General features: G+C 42.6%; 2 protein-coding genes across 7 annotated transcripts; one reads left to right on the top strand and one right to left on the bottom strand.

Annotated features, from left to right (window-relative positions):
- Nucleotides 1–825: 825 nt before the first annotated feature.
- Nucleotides 826–6,213, bottom strand: LOC131696578 (microfibril-associated glycoprotein 3-like). Of its 5 annotated transcripts, none has more exons than XM_058997246.1 (3): nucleotides 6,101–6,213; nucleotides 4,322–4,724; nucleotides 826–3,923 (listed from the first exon to the last, which is right to left on the bottom strand). In XM_058997246.1, exons 2-3 carry the CDS (start codon nucleotides 4,614–4,616, stop codon nucleotides 3,163–3,165), a joined length of 1,056 nt encoding a protein of 351 aa, XP_058853229.1. In that variant the 5' UTR covers nucleotides 4,617–4,724; nucleotides 6,101–6,213; the 3' UTR covers nucleotides 826–3,162. The 5 variants fall into 5 exon arrangements, with proteins under 5 accessions (XP_058853229.1, XP_058853231.1, XP_058853228.1 ...); XM_058997248.1 differs by having other exon boundaries at nucleotides 4,322–4,643; nucleotides 6,101–6,183; XM_058997245.1 differs by having other exon boundaries at nucleotides 4,322–4,643; nucleotides 6,083–6,172.
- On the top strand, nucleotides 6,146–13,695 carry LOC131699679 (protein FAM114A2-like). 2 transcript variants are annotated; one of them, XM_058997243.1, is made up of 14 exons: nucleotides 6,146–6,256; nucleotides 7,038–7,286; nucleotides 7,998–8,097; nucleotides 8,205–8,306; nucleotides 8,616–8,710; nucleotides 9,414–9,548; nucleotides 9,817–9,975; nucleotides 10,156–10,285; nucleotides 10,484–10,572; nucleotides 10,972–11,079; nucleotides 11,617–11,756; nucleotides 12,142–12,214; nucleotides 12,586–12,639; nucleotides 12,883–13,695. In XM_058997243.1, exons 2-14 carry the CDS (start codon nucleotides 7,050–7,052, stop codon nucleotides 12,979–12,981), a joined length of 1,521 nt encoding a protein of 506 aa, XP_058853226.1. In that variant the 5' UTR covers nucleotides 6,146–6,256; nucleotides 7,038–7,049; the 3' UTR covers nucleotides 12,982–13,695. The 2 variants fall into 2 exon arrangements, with proteins under 2 accessions (XP_058853226.1, XP_058853225.1); XM_058997242.1 differs by lacking the exons at nucleotides 6,146–6,256; nucleotides 7,038–7,286 and adding an exon at nucleotides 7,295–7,643.
- Nucleotides 13,696–15,344: the final 1,649 nt, after the last annotated feature.

Raw genomic sequence — 15,344 nt, 5'->3', positions numbered from 1 at the left:
CCCCAGCCTGGTGCTCTGCGATCGCCCTCAGAGACTCATCTCAAAAGAGGGTGGCCATGAGGAGACATCCTGGGCTGCAATGCTGCTGCCTTTTATATATAAGGCATAAATATAGAGGGTGTGGGGGACCAGCTGTATGTACTATGGGTATATGACATCATGCTACTGAAGTTCGGCAGTTCAGTTCTACACAATGCATTACAATTCTGCACCAACGCCTCCCTGTAGGCTTGCATCAAGCCTGTACCAGCCTCTCCAGTTCGATTAGGTTTTCACTTTCATTATACAGAAGGATACGGTGTATCAGTTTCATTGAATTTCATTCCAATATAGAACGGTCATCCTAATTTTAAAATATCAGAATATAAAAGGGGAGCATGGCCACTGGAATGGGGCACGAGGGTACGGAGGGACGTTCTCATTACTGCTCCCAATTCAAATCAATACTGCTGTGCTCTTGTACTGTACAGTGCTGTGTTGTTAGGTGCACATCTGTACAGATGCACGAGACTTGTTAGCAGTACAGAGCTATTTTATTATGACGTCCAGCTCCTTTCTTATTTTAATCAGGGTTAGCTGAAGTGCTGTCCAGCAGGACAGATGCCAGCCTGACCGCTCCTCCTAATGACTTGCCAAGCAGCCGGCACTGTTCAATAAGGAGAAGAACAGGAAAGGTTGACATGTCTGGCTCCATTTCCCTTGGCATCAGTTTAACAGCTGCTTTACTCAATGCCATTACGGGAGCTTCTCGATTTTATATTGTGTGACACTGAAATTTAAAAAAGCACTGCAAACAGGGCACAGATTACCAGCTGGCACAGAGGGTTAGAAACAGTTAAACATGTACTTTATTAACACAAAAACTAGCCAACAATAAACCTGCCCTGGTACGTTTCTACATGGCACACTGGCATGGTCTGGTCTTTGTTGGTTAATGCATAAAACTACATACAGAAATACTATACACGATACACACACACACAACCCATTCATTTATAGAAAAGCCATACAGAAAACTGTACGAAATATACCTGAATATACATGTGTTAAAGGATGCAGGTTTAGGCTATTACACAATACAGCACGTACAAATACATCCTTCTTCTAGACACACTGAATAATGTGCAGAACCAATACCATCAAAACCATGCTTATAAACGTATGAAAAATCCCTGGATTTAAAAGTATTAAAAAGACAAATGTGTCTACTTGAGGGTCATGCTGGTTACGGTCATTTATAGAAGGTATTTGGCACATCCTATTAACATGCCTGTTCTTGTATTATTTCATTACACAGTCCATTATTTTACAGGCAGTAAGGCTGCTGGAATGGAATGACCTCGCGACTAAATTGCTCTATAGTTCACTCTACACAAGTTTAATAACCTTCAGTCTGCTCCTAACTAACCCATCAACTTCATCCTGGAGCATCACGGCTGACCTGGCAGGTGTATTCTGTTCAGCAGGGCAGCTAAAGCACAAACACGGTACTTTTTCAAATACGTGTTTGCAGAAGTGTTTCAGCCAGAATGAACAGCTGTGAAATATTAATGATAATAATACAAATTGATAGAATGACACACCTTTATCATTAGGATAAAAAAAACCCACCCATTAGAAGAGTCCCTGATACAGGCAGCGGTTTTATCTGACAAGGAAATCGGCTCTGTGCTCGTTCCTTTGTTGTTCTTTCCGCGCGGCTGACAGTTGCCCAATTATTGTGATCCCTGTAAAAGGGTTTGCTTATTAAAAAGGACTCGCAGTCTTTTACAGCTATTCACTGGAATTTAGAAGAGGCTCAGGATCTGTACTGATGTCAACACCTCCCTGGTATTTATAGAAATCGTGAAGTTTTAGAAGGGATAAAAAAAATAATTCTATTGCAATTCCTATCATCAAAACCTATAAGGGTGTCCCATCCCAGTGCTGGGGGGCATTCCACTCCAGGTTTAACAGGTACAACGAGATCATGAACGACTCCCGGGTCTGGATGGAGGTTTAAATAGGTTCAATTAAACCATTTAGATCAGGGTGGGAACGAAGTCCACTGAAACAGCCCAAAACAGTGTTTACACATTAAAGGGGTTCCCACTGCACGGCTATGAATGCTTCATGTAATGTTCGGGGATTTCACTGCTGAAACGTCTCATCACAGGCATTGCGAAAGGAATTAAAACCACCATCTGGAGAAATAAAAGCAAACACACACTTCATCACAGCTGGTCAAATCAAAAAGGATGTCAGCTTCGCACTGCGCTGTGACAGCCTTTTAATCACGCAGAGCCCAGAGGACAGAAGGGCAGTCAGATCACTTTGTTAAAGAGGTGTCCAGTTTGCTCCAGAAAGCCTCCTTCTGGAAGTGCTTCAGAAAGGCAGGTAAAGAGACTTCAATAAGAGCCTAAACACTACTGCAAATACAGCTCTCCCTCGAGGATGCATTTACTACTGCAAATACAGCTCTCCCTCAAGGATGCATTTACTACTGCAAATACAGCTCTCCCTCGAGGATGCATTTACTACTGCAAATACAGCTCTCCCTTGCTATTGCACCATTCAAGGATGCACATCTTACTTTGCCAGCTGACAGACATGGATAGCAACGTAAAGTCTGAGCACCGTTTGTATGGTTTCCTTACTGGAAAACACATGTTGTATCTTCATTTCTGAGAATGACTAAAACTAATCTCCATTACTTACCCCTTTCATTTCCTGTCAGATCGTTTCATTAGTAGAAACAGCTGGTAGTACTAAAATGCACCATAAAATGTGTACAACAGCACCACCTAATGGGTATTGCATTGCATTATCTTGAAGAGTAAAAATTATAATTTATATATATATATATATATATTACACACACTTTAGCACCAACAGAAAGAATGAATAAATAGATAATGAAACTAGAAATATACATCTCACTGATTAATTGTGTGTTTTTCCTATCATTTTTATCTATCTTTTTAAATGTTAGCAGTTTGCTCATCCTTAAAATTAAAATGCACTGGACTAAAAAGATTAAACCCAACACCAACCCTTCACTGCTCACAGCATCGCAAACCTAATGACTGGGTCTGCCTGCCAAGTGAGCGGAGAACGGAGCAGTTTACATATATAAAAGCAGATGGGAGAGAAGAAGACTGCTGCACGGTGCTGTCCGGCGTGTTAATAAAGCACATGTTTCTGCTCGCTCGGGTCCAACATGACAGCGGTCGATTCCTCTTGCTCTGAATGACAGCTGCTGCTGCTGGAAGCCGTGTCCATGTCTCGCTGGTTGTGCGATGCAGGGTGGACCGACGCCTGCACTGCTATTTCCTGACCCTGCTGAGGGGGCACAGCGTCCTGTCCCGACTCGATGGTGAAGACCCTGTCTGGACAGCCCCCGATGGCCCGGCCCCCTTTGCCTGCCTGCCGCGGGTGCAGCGGGTCGTCCACGCGCACGGCTTCGAAGATCTCCTCCACGAAAGCCCTGCAGTTGAGGATGAGCGGAGGCAGGGGGATGCTCCGAGCCAGGTCTTCCATGTGCCGAGCGAACTCCATGGTCTTGTACTGGGTCACCTTGGCCAGCTCCAGCGTTTTGGCCGAGGTGATGATGGGGATGCGCTTGGCGATCTCGAAGGCCTTCTGCAGCTTCTCGGCCCCCTCCGTCCGGAAGAAGTCGTTGATGGCCTGCTCGGTCTTGCGCAGGTGGCTGCTGATCATGCACAGGCGGGTGACGTTGAGGACCATCACGATGGTGAAGGCGACCAGGCACACGATCACGTAGTACAGCCCCATCACACCGTGGGTGGAGATCACACGCAGGGTGATGGTGTAGTTTGAGCTCCCGGAGGAGCTGTGCGCAATGCAGGTGTAGCGGCCTCGGTCTTCAAAAGCAACCACAGTGATGTTCAACACTCCCCTGTCCAAAACCAGCCACTTTCCTCCTGGAAACACAAAACATATACACTCAATACAGTCCTTCCAAAGGGGCTGGGCACATCCACACACTCCTCCGTTACACATGGCAGCACTGCCAGTGAAGGAGGAAGCTTCTCACAATGGATTTCTGAGAAGTTCTGGAAGTCCTTTAATGTTATATACCTGACTGGCATGTTACATAAAGACGACCAGCACTCACTTTACAGCTTTTAAAAAGGAAAATGAACAGTCATATTTGTTTATTATTATTATTATTTGAAGATGCTACACTAGTGCGGGTCATCTTCTGGTAACATGTAATATTTCTCTTTGACCCAAGTGCTCTCTAGAGTTGAGCAAGCCCTTTGATAATGTATTGAGATACACCTGACTTGTGAATACAGGACATGACACGACATCTTACCTGCCTCTTCAGCTTCCTCCAGCAGGTGTCCCTTGGAGTTGTACCAAACAACACGTGCATCCTGACCTCCAGTAACATTACAGGCGATCACAGCACTGGAGCCTTCCCTGACAATGACGTCACGGCGAGCTGGCAACCTCGCGAGAAGTTGGAAAGGAAGCACGGTCTCGTTGCGTTGTTGCTCTCGTGCCCACTGTTCTGTGGTATTCTGTGCTTTACCTTCAAGAGCAAACACTAGCAAAGCGCAAAACGCAAGCGCCCAAACCATTGCAGCGGTGTTGTGTTTCAGCAACATCACAGCTAGGAGAAGTTACTCGATCACCTATGAAAGAAGAAAAAAATGTGTTCTCATGAAACAAGTTCAACATAAGCTATGTAGGGAGTCTTCAACATGTGATCGCTTCTGGAAAAGAAAAAACAGAAAAGCACTAATTACTACAGTTTAATTACAGCATTGCATAGTACACACACACACACATACAAATATATTTCTCTTCAGCGTTCAGGGCCAGCAGGAACATTAGCATACGATGCACTATTCAGTTAAAGGCTCAGTTCATATGAAGCAGCTCGGGACGGTACACTTCACATTTCTCATCCTTTACCTTTATTATATATGAATAGAAAGAAAAACAAACTGCGGAAAACAAAACAATTCCAAACTTACTTACAAATACATAAAACGAAATACAGCTGTAGCTAACACAGACAACTACGGCACCAAAAGGCAAACCCGCTTTTAATCTCTTCTGTCTTCAACACTGCTTCATTACGCAACATTTCTGTAACTTCTCTGTCTTCTTTATCCAAAAACCAGACACCTTCTTCAACAGAACTAACTGAACTAAACTCCATGTTACTCCTTCACTCAGCTTACCTCATTTACAATGAATGACTAACAGCACCACGTCATATGCGCCTGACACCTAACCCCACCACTAAACCTACCCATAAAACGAACTCTCTCACTATTACTTCAACACCATCTGTTTCGCGCCCTGTAGCGGCCTCTAGTGGCTACTAGTACATCCGGCGTTCACCGCCTGAACCGAAAGGTAAAACGCAGTAATAGTTTGACACATTAACCGAAAGTTGCCAATAAACGAAAAGCCCCCGTTTTCAAGTGTATTTATATGGAACGATATAGACTATAGTTGTACAAATATGGCACTGAACTACATGTGTTTTAAATGTTACCATTAAAAAATAAACATGTTTAACACGACATACCCAAACATAGCGTGCCGCTTCGTATCCAGTTTCAAAGCCACGATTCTGCCTCAGTCCGGTTTTTACACAGTTGTGAAGTTATAAAAGCTGCATAGAGCATGCGCATAAATCATGCAAGTGGCAACTAGATAGAAAGTAGTCAAATAGCGGCGTGCAGTAATAATATCAACATTTAATTAACATTAAAGTCTACGGGACGGGATTGGTTCCTGGGAAAATGCTGTTAATAACCGAGAGTTGACTTTATCAAGGTTGCTGGTAATAACCGGCATCTACTGTATATATTTCATGAATACAATCATAATTTCTGTATTTTCCTCAATGTATTTTTCTTAAAATGACATATTAAGCTCAACACAAAAGCCAGGACTACAAGACAGGTTGTATATCACACAGCACTCGTCTAACAAACACCCGTGTGGCCTGACAAAATATGCACACTGTGATCAAACGTACCGATATAGGGTTATTCACAAAGAAGCAACAATGCTACACAGTTTAAAAACGAGTAACACACAATACATTCATTACCAAAATAATAACCCGTACCATCGCCTTCTCCCTGTGCAGCCGGAAACGGAAGCCGCGTTTGAAGTGCGTACGTCCTGTTTTTAAACTGATAGCGTGGAAACATTTCAAAGCTGACGTGACGTGGCTGCGGGAGTTCAGGGTACTGCCAGCACGTTTCGAAAGCACACTCTACAGGTAGGCAGCGCTGTGTTCTGTTACTTCATGCATGCTTTTGTAAGGATAAAATGGGGTTAATTATATTATAACACGCAGGTCAAATGAACGTGGTCAAACCTAAGTCGCTGTTATAGAGTCAAGATCATGCTGGGTTATAGTACAGTGTACAGTCTGGCCAGGGAATGGAGGATTTGAGTAATGCAGATTGGATTTGCCTCCTCCTCCTCCTCTTCCTCCTCCTCCTCATCATCATCTCAGATACAGCAAACTTGCACAGCCTCTGGGTATTCAATCAGAGCCACGTACAACGACAGAGGACTATACCCAACAATACTGCCGTGGCGCACAGGATGCGATTGCAGTATTATTTCAACGCTGGGTGTAATATGAGAGAAGAAATGATGTCCTTACATATAGCAACACGAAGACAAGCCATGGCGATACAGCCTTTGTGCCGCACTAGTCTGTACGCTTTCCTACGGACAGCACAGTTTGAAGGGCCGGTTATTTGGATGTGGAATTCGGATAATCCTTGCATGTTAATTTGTTTGCATTTCTTGTGATTTTCTATTATTATAGCAAAATCTGAAAAAAAAGTATTTATTATTATTATTATTATTATTATTATTATTATTATTATTATTAATCAAATCAACTCAGTTCTCATAAATGCAAACACAAATAAGTCCAGTATGTTTTATGTACAGTGTTAATGAATGATGCTGTCTTGTCATATATATAAAAAGCACACATTTGTATTCATATTTTTTCTACCAAACAAAATACTGTTTTTCTCCAGGAATGTTCCAGGATGTCTGAAGCAGAGAACGGCAGTGTCACAGGGGTGACATGTGACAGCCAGGAGCTCTCCCTGCAGAGCGATGATGCTGCTGGGGGCTCTATAGAGAGTGAGGCTGGGTCCAGAGAAAAGGGGGGCACAGCGGTAACTGGAGTCAGTCTGACCCGGAAAAGACCTGAAAACACCCCCCCTCCCTGTGAGCCCCAAGAGCCATGTGAGGAAAAGCAGACACAGAGAGATGCACGACAGGTAACAATGGTACAGGTGTATGAAAAGCAGACACAGAGAGATGCACGACAGGTAACAATGGTACAGGTGTATGAAAAGCAGACACAGAGAGATGCACGACAGGTAACAATGGAACAGGTGTATGAAAAGCAGACACAGAGAGATGCACGACAGGTAACAATGGAACAGGTGTATGAAAAGCAGACACAGAGAGATGCACGACAGGTAACAATGGAACAGGTGTATGAAAAGCAGACACAGAGAGATGCACGACAGGTAACAATGGTACAGGTGTATGAAAAGCAGACACAGAGAGATGCACGACAGGTAACAATGGTACAGGTGTATGAAAAGCAGACACAGAGAGATGCACGACAGGTAACAATGGTACAGGTGTATACACAGTAATCCAGTCTCAAGGCATTTGTTTGTATTGTTTTTATCTAGCAATGCATTAAGTAATGAATGCACATATAATTGCTCATTCCTGACCTGTATGTACTGTGGGTCACCAGTGCCACGTGGAATTGAAAACCTTTGTCCTCCAGCAGAGTTGCTTTGCCAGTCTTTTGCACTGTGTAGATTACAATTCTACAGGAAGCATATCTAAATAATGGAGGAAGTGAAGCTGGTACACCAGGCCTGCTAGTTTGTGTTACTGTTTATCATGTGGATGTGTGCAGTGTACAGATAGTTTGAGTTGGGTAGCTTCATGTCACTTACTCTGTATAGGAGACCCAAGCTACTGTGAAAGCCCAGGGGGGCTGGGGATCCTGGGGAAGCTGGGGCAAGTCCCTCATCACCACTGCGTCAGCTACAGTCGCCACCGTCGGTAAGAGAAGCAGCACTGTATTCACTGCTCGGGACAGGCATTACTGAGTCACATGATACAGTACATGTGCAGTGCTGACTGATTCCTGCTCTGTGTGTTCTATCAAGGTCAAGGGATTTCCCAGGTTATTGAGAAAGCAGAATCATCGCTTGGAATTCCGAGCCCTGCAGACCTGTCGACAAAAGTGAGGGAGGAAGGAAAGCAAGAGGGTGAGAAGCAGTACAAGTGACCTTGACACTGTCCAGCACCTGATGAATCATTGGTCTGTGTGCTGTGTTTAAAATGCAGAGACCCTGAACAAAGCAATCAGGGTAATGTGCTGAATACACTGTGCGCTGGCTTTGCCACGTTCCATTATTTAAAAGCCCAGTTAAGGAACATGCATTATGAAAATGTAACGTAACACTAAAATAATAATATGATTCATTTTGTAAATACAGAAGGTCGTTGAATTTTTTGACCTTACTAAATCAAATAAGACTCTTTAAATTGAGAGCCGGCTATGTGTTTAAACGCAGGTGCAGCAGGCAGTGGTAAGGACAGTGGGAGCAGCGCTCCGGTGGGGGCTGCGATGGGCATGTTCTCATCACTCAGCAGCGTGGTTCAAAGCACTGTGAGTACCTCTAAAGCAAATAGACAAAAGAGAAAACGGGCCCTCGGGGGCTGTATGGGATTCGTGTCAGAGATGCAGCTTGTGCACCCTTTATTAAAATAAAACTAGCAAAGATGAATCCATCATGCCAACAAGCAATTAAGAATAAAGCACCAGCTACACCTGCAGGTGAATGCAGGATAAAACACGTTCAAAGGGCAAAGCTGCTGCTTAAAACATTGTTCCTGTGCATGGCATTATAAAACACTGTTCAAGCTGCTGTTTGACATGGTTCCTGTACATTATAAAACACTGTTCAAGCTGCTGTTTGACATGGTTCCTGTGCATGGCATTATAAAACACTGTTCAAGCTGCTGTTTGACATGGTTCCTGTACTTTATAAAACACTGTTCAAGCTGCTGTTTGACATGGTTCCTGTACATTATAAAACACTGTTCAAGCTGCTGTTTGACATGGTTCCTGTACTTTATAAAACACTGTTCAAGCTGCTGTTTGACATGGTTCCTGTACTTTATAAAACACTGTTCAAGCTGCTGTTTGACATGGTTCCTGTACTTTATAAAACACTGTTCAAGCTGCTGTTTGACATGGTTCCTGTACTTTATAAAACACTGTTCAAGCTGCTGTTTGTCATGGTTCCTGTACTTTATAAATCACTGTTTACAAGATACAAGCTGCTCATATTGATGTTATTACCTCTCAGGGGAAAAGTGTTATAAGTGGAGGTCTGGATGCTTTAGAATTCATCGGGAAAAAGACCATGGATGCTATAGCAGAAGGAGATCCAGGGTTTAAGAAAACGAAAGGACTGATGATCAGAACTGAAACACTGTCCCAGGTGAACTTTATTTCATGTGTGTGTGTATTGTATGTGTGTGTGTGTGCGTGTATATTGTTTGTATATATGTATGTGTGTGTGTGTGTATACTGTTTGTGTATATATATATATATGTGTGTATGTGTACTGTAAGTATGTATGCATCTAGGTGTGCATGTATTCTGTCTGGTACAACAGTATAGCATGTCAAACAACCCTACACAGTACAGCTGTTACCCGATTGTGTATTGTGTTTGAATTCACCTGGACTGCTTGCATTCTCATCTAGGTTTTACGGGAGGCGAAGGAACAAGAACAGCAACAAACAGCAGGGCAAGTTGCCACGGATACCAGTAGGAAAGCTCATTATGGGATGCTGTTTGATGAGTTCCAGGGCCTTTCCCACCTTGAGGCTCTGGAGCTTCTCTCCAGGGAAAGTGAAGCCAAGGTAAAGCACTTTCATCAGCAGCGTTGTAATGTAACACACACACACATTAACACACACACACATTATTACAGGTGTCTTAAAACACATATTATTAATTAAAACTTACTTTTGAAGCTGGAATGGTTTCTAAACAGCTGCTTGTGGAGATCCTGGCTCAGTGCTTGCTTTGTGTTTGTCCAGGTGAGATCAGTCCTGACCTCGATGTCTGGGGAGGAGCTCGCCACTTTGAAAGAGGAGCTGCAGCTGATCAAAGAAGCCTTTTCACTGGGGGAATTCGACGATGAGGAGGAGGAGGAGGAAGAGAGGAAAGGTAGAACGGCAGTGCAGTATGACTGATCGTCTCATCAATGGGAAAAGCTTTCATGCAATGCATCGATACTCCAATATGTTCACATTGAAGCGATATCATTTCTCGTGTGCACGCAAAGAATTCTGCATTTCAGTTGAAGCTTCTTTGAAACGCGGTTGAAAACAGTTGCAATATGTATGTATATATTTCTGTTTTTAGATGATGATGATGGTTCGGAGTTCGTGAAAGAGCTGACCGCTGTCATGGCAGAGCTACACGTAGCTACAACTGCAGACAAGCTTGGCAGGGTATGTCCTGAATGATCAAATCCCTACAGAAATAAAACCCGTTGCACTAAAACAGCCCTTTGCATGATCAGATTGCAGGTTGCACTGCCTTGGTTTGTATGTCTGCTGCATTTATTAGAAAACTCCTGCTGCTGTTTGGTGTCATGCTGGTGTGGTCAGGAAACAGCATCGCGCGTACGCTTGTGCCCAGACTGGGATGTGAGAACAGTGCACATGCGGGCTGTCCTCAGGGCTTTCAATAGAATGCAATACCTGTTACATTATTACAGATTACTTACGCTGGCTCGGGACAGCTGGGGTTCTTAATTCAAGGTGGCTGTAAATAAAGGCTATGCTGGTAGTCAAAGTGCATTCAGTTATGGCCTCTGTTTTAAAAATTAAAGGAACGTGTCTCTCCAGGCCAGAAAAAAGGCACACTGCTGGATGTCTGAAGTTCATATCCCTGGAGAATCGGAGAAGGAAGAAGAAACTGAAAGCACAGAAGCAGCTCCCAGGAGTTCTGTTGAGGTAGGAGCAACTAACTGACTTGAATGGTTATTGCAATGCACACAGTGTGCTGTGAGGCTTGTTCTGCTCAGTAATACTTATTACACGTGTATGTTGGCTTTGCTGTATTATTATTATTATTATTTATTTCTTAGCTGACGCCCTTATCCAGGGCGACTTACAATTGTTACAAGATACCACATTATTTGTACATACAATTACCCATTTATACAGTTGGGTTTTTACTGGAGCAATCTAGGTAAAGTACCTTGCTCAAGGATACAACAGCAGTGTCCCCACCAGGGATTGAACCCATGACCCTCCGGTCAAGAGTCCAGAGCCCTAACCACTACTCCACACTGCTGCCCTTGCTGTAGAAAGTGCTGTAGAAAGTGATACCTAGTAAGAGCTGCCTTTCATTAAAGGGGTTGAGTTTAGAGAGAGCATATGTTTGCCTTGCCAGTGCAGGGATGGATAGAGGACTCCTATTGCATCGCAGTGTGACCCGCGTGCTTGGGTCTTTTCATGTTCAGGTGCCTTCCTCTGTCTGATTTGCAGGATATTCACACGGATGCAATCCGAAGCCTGGCGGAAGTGACAGCCAGATCAATAGAGCAATTCCATAAAGCAGCTGAGCTGATCCTTCACAGCCGGGACCTGGAGTCCACGGCATTGGAACAGGCCAGATGTTTGTCACAGTAAGAGACGTCCTGTTGATTAAACCCAGAGTATACTGCAGCACGTACAGCCCTGCACAGTGTGCTTCTGCAGTCAGGACTGCTACCATATTCACTGTGACACCAGCACGAACACATATCCAGCCCATTCGTTAATGGAGAACACGTCGGGTACCAGCACATCTGTGGGGCGCCTTGCTTATTAAAATCCTTCAAAGAGAGAGGAGGAGGATGATGTGTAGACCAGGGTATATTTGTAAATCATAGGGAAACATTATAATAACTGTAATGAATCTTGCTACTTATGTTTCATAGTGCATTACAATGTTTCATAGTGCATTACAATGTTTCATAGTGCATTACAATGTTTCATAGTGCATTACAATGTTTTTTTCTTGTTTTTCAGGATGACCATCATTTTATGTAAAGAGATTTCATCGCTGTCTAAGAAGTTCACTTCTTGTTTAAGTACTGTTGGGGTAAGGTGTACTGTATTGCAAGGTACAATGCATTTACCACAGTGTATGTACCCTGGTTTGCCATGTTTATTAAAATGCCTTCCCGTGCCTTGCTGGTCTTTACAGCGCTTACCTGTGCTTTATTACACGTTGCTATGCTTTTACTATAAGAGACCTCAAATAAGGTCCGATGTTTTTAGAGCCCCAAATCATCCCTGTGATCTGTGTTAAATACCAATCCATTTCCGTTTCAGTTTTTGTGTACAACACAAGACGATTCTCAGTTCGATTGTGTATCTACAATGGTGTTAGGCTGTTGTGAGATTGTTTTCTTGTGCTGTTACTTAATATCTGACTTCATTAAATGGATATATTTTTTTTTTTTTTTCCAGGCAAATGAAAAGGGCGATATCCTGAATCCACTGATCACTGGAGTCTTTTTGGAGGTTGGTTTATAATGTGTTTTGGTTTTTTGAATACACAACTGAATTGCAATACCAGCTCATTCACTGACGCCAGTGGGTTTTCTGACCCAGTGAGTGGTTTCCAGTGAAGTGACTTCTGGTGTAATTAACCCAGAGGATTGTGAAGCATCCAGACGAGTTGATTGCTGTCTGCAGCTTGAGCTGATGCTTCCGGATCATAGAAAAATAGATAGTGATCATTGTTTTGACTTGTTTATTTTTCAGGCTTCTAACAGTGCCTCATATATCCAGGATGCTTTGCAGCTCTTGCTACCCGTTTTAGAGCTTTCTCACATCCAGGCTTGTACCAGCTCTGCACAGTAGCGGACAATAGATGGATTACACACCAGTGCCAAAGCTGCAGCTGCTTCATAGAAGAGACAAGTGAGGGGATTTCAGGGTCTCTGCTGAACAGTTTGCAAAAGCTGAAAATGTACTGTGCTAATATAATCAAAGCAATGAGCACGGTCAGAAAGCTTAATTAACTGTGACCTGCTCTGTACCTGGACGCGTGCGTGTGAGAAAATAATAATGAAATAATCTGGATTTTAAAATAACAGTTTGTTCAGAGTAATGGTATTTCTTTTTACTTGTCATGTAATTTGATGAAATGTAAACCCTGTTTTTAACTCGACCACACGCCTGTTTCGTAGTGCGAGTCTTATCAGTGTCTGCAGGGAGACTGGAAGAAAGGTTTGGCTTTCTCTGATCCAGATTCTTTTCTTCCCGTTTCCTTTGCCATGAACGTGTTGTAAGACTTTATACTGAGCCCAGACTGCGTGTGTCGAGTTGTCTGATGTCGTGGACTTTAAAACATTTCAGGTAGTCGTTCTATCCAAAGGCTGCTCATAATAATATGAGTTGTACAGTACGTAGTGTACGCAAGTGGGATTTAAGCCACTACATTAGAACTGTGATGCTATTATAACTGCGTCATTGGTAAAATAAAAATGACTGTACAATGTCTCAATACAACATGCTTCTGGTGTATCTGTATGTAATCAATATTGAATGACTTCCTTTTATGCAAATGAAAATAAAACTCTATCCTATACATGTTGTGTGTGCAGTGCGTTCCTGTTGCCCTGTTTCTTCCTGCGTTTCACAGTGAAACAAGCAGTTTGGGATGCAACAGAATACTTCAAGAGTGTATAATAATGATTGCATATGAGTAAAGTAAAAATGAGCTGTCTTCATCAGTTTGCTAAAACAATCCTGCATTCCCTACAGACTCCTGCAAAAACAAACTAGATGGTTCATAGATTCCATACATACGCATCTCATGGATGGTTCATAGATTCAATACATACACATCTCATGGATGGTTCATAGATTCAATACACACACATCTCATGGATGGCTCATAGATTCTATACACACACATCTCATGGATGGTTCATAGATTCAATACACACACATCTCATGGATGGCTGATAGATTCAATACATACACATCTCATGGATGGTTCATAGATTCAATACACACACATCTCATGGATGGTTCATAGATTCAATACACACACATCTCATGGATGGTTCATAGATTCAATACACACACATCTCATGGATGGCTCATAGATTCAATACACACACATCTCATGGATGGTTCATAGATTCAATACACACACATCTCATGGATGGTTCATAGATTCAATACACACACATCTCATGGATGGTTCATAGATTCAATACACACACATCTCATGGATGGCTCATAGATTCCATACACACACATCTCATGGATGGTTCATAGATTCAATACACACACATCTCATGGATGGTTCATAGATTCAATACACACACATCTCATGGATGGCTCATAGATTCAATACACACACATCTCATGGATGGCTCATAGATTCAATACACACACATCTCATGGATGGTTCATAGATTCAATACACACACATCTCATGGATGGTTCATAGATTCAATACACACACATCTCATGGATGGCTCATAGATTCAATACATACACATCTCATGGATGGTTCATAGATTCAATACACACACATCTCATGGATGGCTCATAGATTCAATACACACACATCTCATGGATGGCTCATAGATTCAATACACACACATCTCATGGATGGTTCATAGATTCAATACACACACATCTCATGGATGGCTCATAGATTCAATACACACACATCTCATGGATGGTTCATAGATTCAATACACACACATCTCATGGATGGTTCATAGATTCAATACACACACATCTCATGGATGGTTCATAGATTCAATACACACACATCTCATGGATGGCTCATAGATTCAATACACACACATCTCATGGATGGCTCATAGATTCAATACACACACATCTCATGGATGGTTCATAGATTCAATACACACACATCTCATGGATGGTTCATAGATTCAATACACACACATCTCATGGATGGCTCATAGATTCAATACATACACATCTCATGGATGGTTCATAGATTCAATACACACACATCTCATGGATGGCTCATAGATTCAATACATACACATCTCATGGATGGCTCATAGATTCAATACATACGCATCTCATGGATGGTTCATAGATTCAATACATACACATCTCATGGATGGTTCATAGATTCAATACATACACATCTCATGGATGGCTCATAGATTCAATACACACACATCTCATGGATGGTTCATAGATTCAATACACACACATCTCATGGA

Source organism: Acipenser ruthenus, chromosome 23, assembly GCF_902713425.1.
Source record: "Acipenser ruthenus chromosome 23, fAciRut3.2 maternal haplotype, whole genome shotgun sequence".
Lineage (NCBI taxonomy): Eukaryota > Metazoa > Chordata > Actinopteri > Acipenseriformes > Acipenseridae > Acipenser > Acipenser ruthenus.
Note: the sequence above shows the minus strand (reverse complement) of the source record. Positions and strands in the feature narration are given on the sequence as shown.